Raw genomic sequence first — 2,714 nt, 5'->3', positions numbered from 1 at the left:
TAACCATACATTAAAAGCAGCAAATTAAAAAAAAAAAATCAGAATTAAATGTGTAAATGTGCTTGAACATATTTTGCTGCCATGAAATGTCACTATGATGTCAGCATAGTTGCAAAGTGTTTAAGTCAACAAAACAGATATTTCAGAGATTAATTAATGTGGTTGTTGGGAATTTAATGTTACCTATGTGCCAGATGTATCTAAGGCTCCCTATACAACCAGCTAAAGAGCTGAGCTCTTAGTTGGTGACAGAAAGTAGACTTACGAGTCTGAAACCCATTCTGTCCTTCCCCTGTTTCGGTAAAATAGGAGCACATGAAAGTGAACTGGATGGGCCTGATCTGCTCAGCTAAATGTCTAATTTATATGCCTAAAATTAGGCAGTTGTAAGTATCCTGTTTTTTGTTGTTGCACCCCTGGGATCAAGAATAATAATACCATTCCATTAAGATCACTAAATGCAGGATTAATTTTCCCTTTTTTTTTTTTTTTTCTCCCTGAAGTGGGAAGGAATTTTGAGATATATATTCTCTTTAAATAAAGGAAAGACACGGGACTGAAGTTGCTGTCTGGCCCTCAAGCTTCTCAGGCAGTATGCGGAGCTTCCATATTCAGGTAATGAATAACGGCACATTGAAGTTGAGCTTTTTGGAATACTCCCTTTGTCTTCCCTAGTCCCACATAGTCACAGAAATATTTTAACTGTTTTGCCGTTATATGCCAGTTCAACATGTTCCATTTATGATAAACATATTTTGTGAATCAGGTATGCTTAGAAGTCTGAGGTGGAAAAAAAATCTACGTCAGAACCTATCCAGTGGTACTGAAGCCCAGGACATTCAAGGTCTTTTTAGAAGCAGTTAAACTGATGTAGATGATGACTTGAAGCACTGCTTGGCTCTGCCGGTATGAGGGGAAGGAAGGTAGGAGAGGAGTGGAATAAATTTGTTTGCATCTATGTTCATATAGTAAATATTTTCAGACTAATCTTGTCTCCTTATGAACACAAACCAGATAGGACACATACATAATTTATATGGTGTTGTGAGCCAACATATCCTAAAAGTCCATGCTGCAGTTATTGAATATGATATATAGCAAGATGGATTTGATGTGCCCATAGCATATAGAGATAAGTCAACTTGCAAAATAAGGATCAAAGCTTGGAATTTACTTTTCTACCTCTAAAGGTCTACTTGTCATTTTTTTGAGTTTAAAGAGGTTGAAGTCATGTTAAATTCTCATCTGTCTGTAAAGTAAGATCTTTGTAGCATACAAAGGACTTGAGGAAGGTCTCTCTTCCTTACTCATTCTGTACTTTTTTATGCATTAGTGAAGTGATGCAGTAGTAAAATCTATGCAGTACCCAAATGCAGGAATTTCAGGTCATAAAACAATAGGCATATTCTGTGGGAAAGCCACAAAATGTTTTTATAGTGCAAAGAGAGAATACAGAGGAGCAATATCCAACTTGTTCTTCAAAGAGTTTGTCTTCTACAGAAGTGGTGATACCAAGTGCTAGAGTACTGTCCATGTTTACCTTAGACTACTGAATGCTTTTTGAAAACAAGCCGCAATTATCAATTTGAAAATTATTAAAATATGGAAATTAAAAAATATTAAAAAGGGGAAAATGATCAAATTCTTACAAAGAATGAACAAAATAGATGTTACCTCTTCATGGCATATGTTTTTTCATAAGACTGTCAGAAATTATAAGGCATGTTCTCAATTCCACTTGGACTGCTTCCCAGGAACAGTGGCTATATTGCTTGTCTTTTAGCAAATTGGTGATTCTTTGGAAGTACTTTTTCACACTTAATCTAGTGCTTTTTAAGATCCATGTTTGAAAGTTCTTTCTTGCTTTTGATCGTTCTTCTGACAAACATATCTCTAATTCCTCAATTTACTGATGAACAGCATTTTGGACTTTATCAATCTTGCTTGTATTGCAAACACCAGCAGGAAGGTTTTTGCTAAATAGTTGGAAGATCTTTTGGAGGGACTCGTGGATTATCAGTGTGACATTATTCTTTGTGACCTTGGTAATCTCCATGGGGCATCTGAAATCGGTTGTTCCGCTGAGACATTGCTGGGAAAAATAGCCACCCATTTTGCACAGAAATTTCATGTTGTGGTAGTTCATTTTAATTCCTTGGAAATGGCAAACTGGATGAGAGATTTTGATGTACAATGCCAATGTAATGCAAGCTTGCAGTAAGCTTCTCTGAACCAAGATGGTCATGCTGATGAAGTAGCCAGCACTCTGTTCCTTTCCTTTTTGCAGATCAGGAAGCTTGCAGTTTCTTGGTTGTCTTGTGTGTGGTCACATGCTTCTCCTTTGTGTCTCTGAATTTATTTCCTTTGTATGACATGCTGGGTATTACTCATTTTGTAGGAATTGCATTTTTATCAACTGAGATCCTGCCAAGGTTTACTGTTTATTTCAGTTTCAAACAATTGCAAGGTTTGCTGGTTTCTCCTTTGACTGCATTTAATTAAAAAAAAAAAAAAAAAGTTATCCAATGTGGTCAGTCGGAAGTTGTGGACATGTTAGCAGATTAGAATCATCTTCTTGTAGTCTTACTAGAATAGGCAGTCTTGCTTTATGTTGGCTAAGACTGTGAAAAAGAATCACATCTTCAGATAACAGATATGCAGATATGTCCTCTAAACAAGATGTAATTGTATTGGCTTTTTTTTTAATAGGACAA

General features: G+C 36.1%; 1 protein-coding gene across 1 annotated transcript; it reads right to left on the bottom strand.

The window, feature by feature from the left end:
• Positions 1-1,678: 1,678 nt before the first annotated feature.
• On the bottom strand, positions 1,679-2,245 carry LOC308232253 (interferon tau-2-like; the record flags this gene model as incomplete). The annotated part of the gene is given in 2 exon segments (XM_080638329.1): positions 1,679-1,906; positions 1,910-2,245. Coding segments are annotated over 2 exon segments (564 nt in total).
• Positions 2,246-2,714: the final 469 nt, after the last annotated feature.

The sequence above is a fragment of the Psittacula echo genome (assembly GCF_963264785.1).
Source record: "Psittacula echo genome assembly, chromosome: Z".
Taxonomy (NCBI): domain Eukaryota; kingdom Metazoa; phylum Chordata; class Aves; order Psittaciformes; family Psittacidae; genus Psittacula; species Psittacula echo.
Note: the sequence above shows the minus strand (reverse complement) of the source record. Positions and strands in the feature narration are given on the sequence as shown.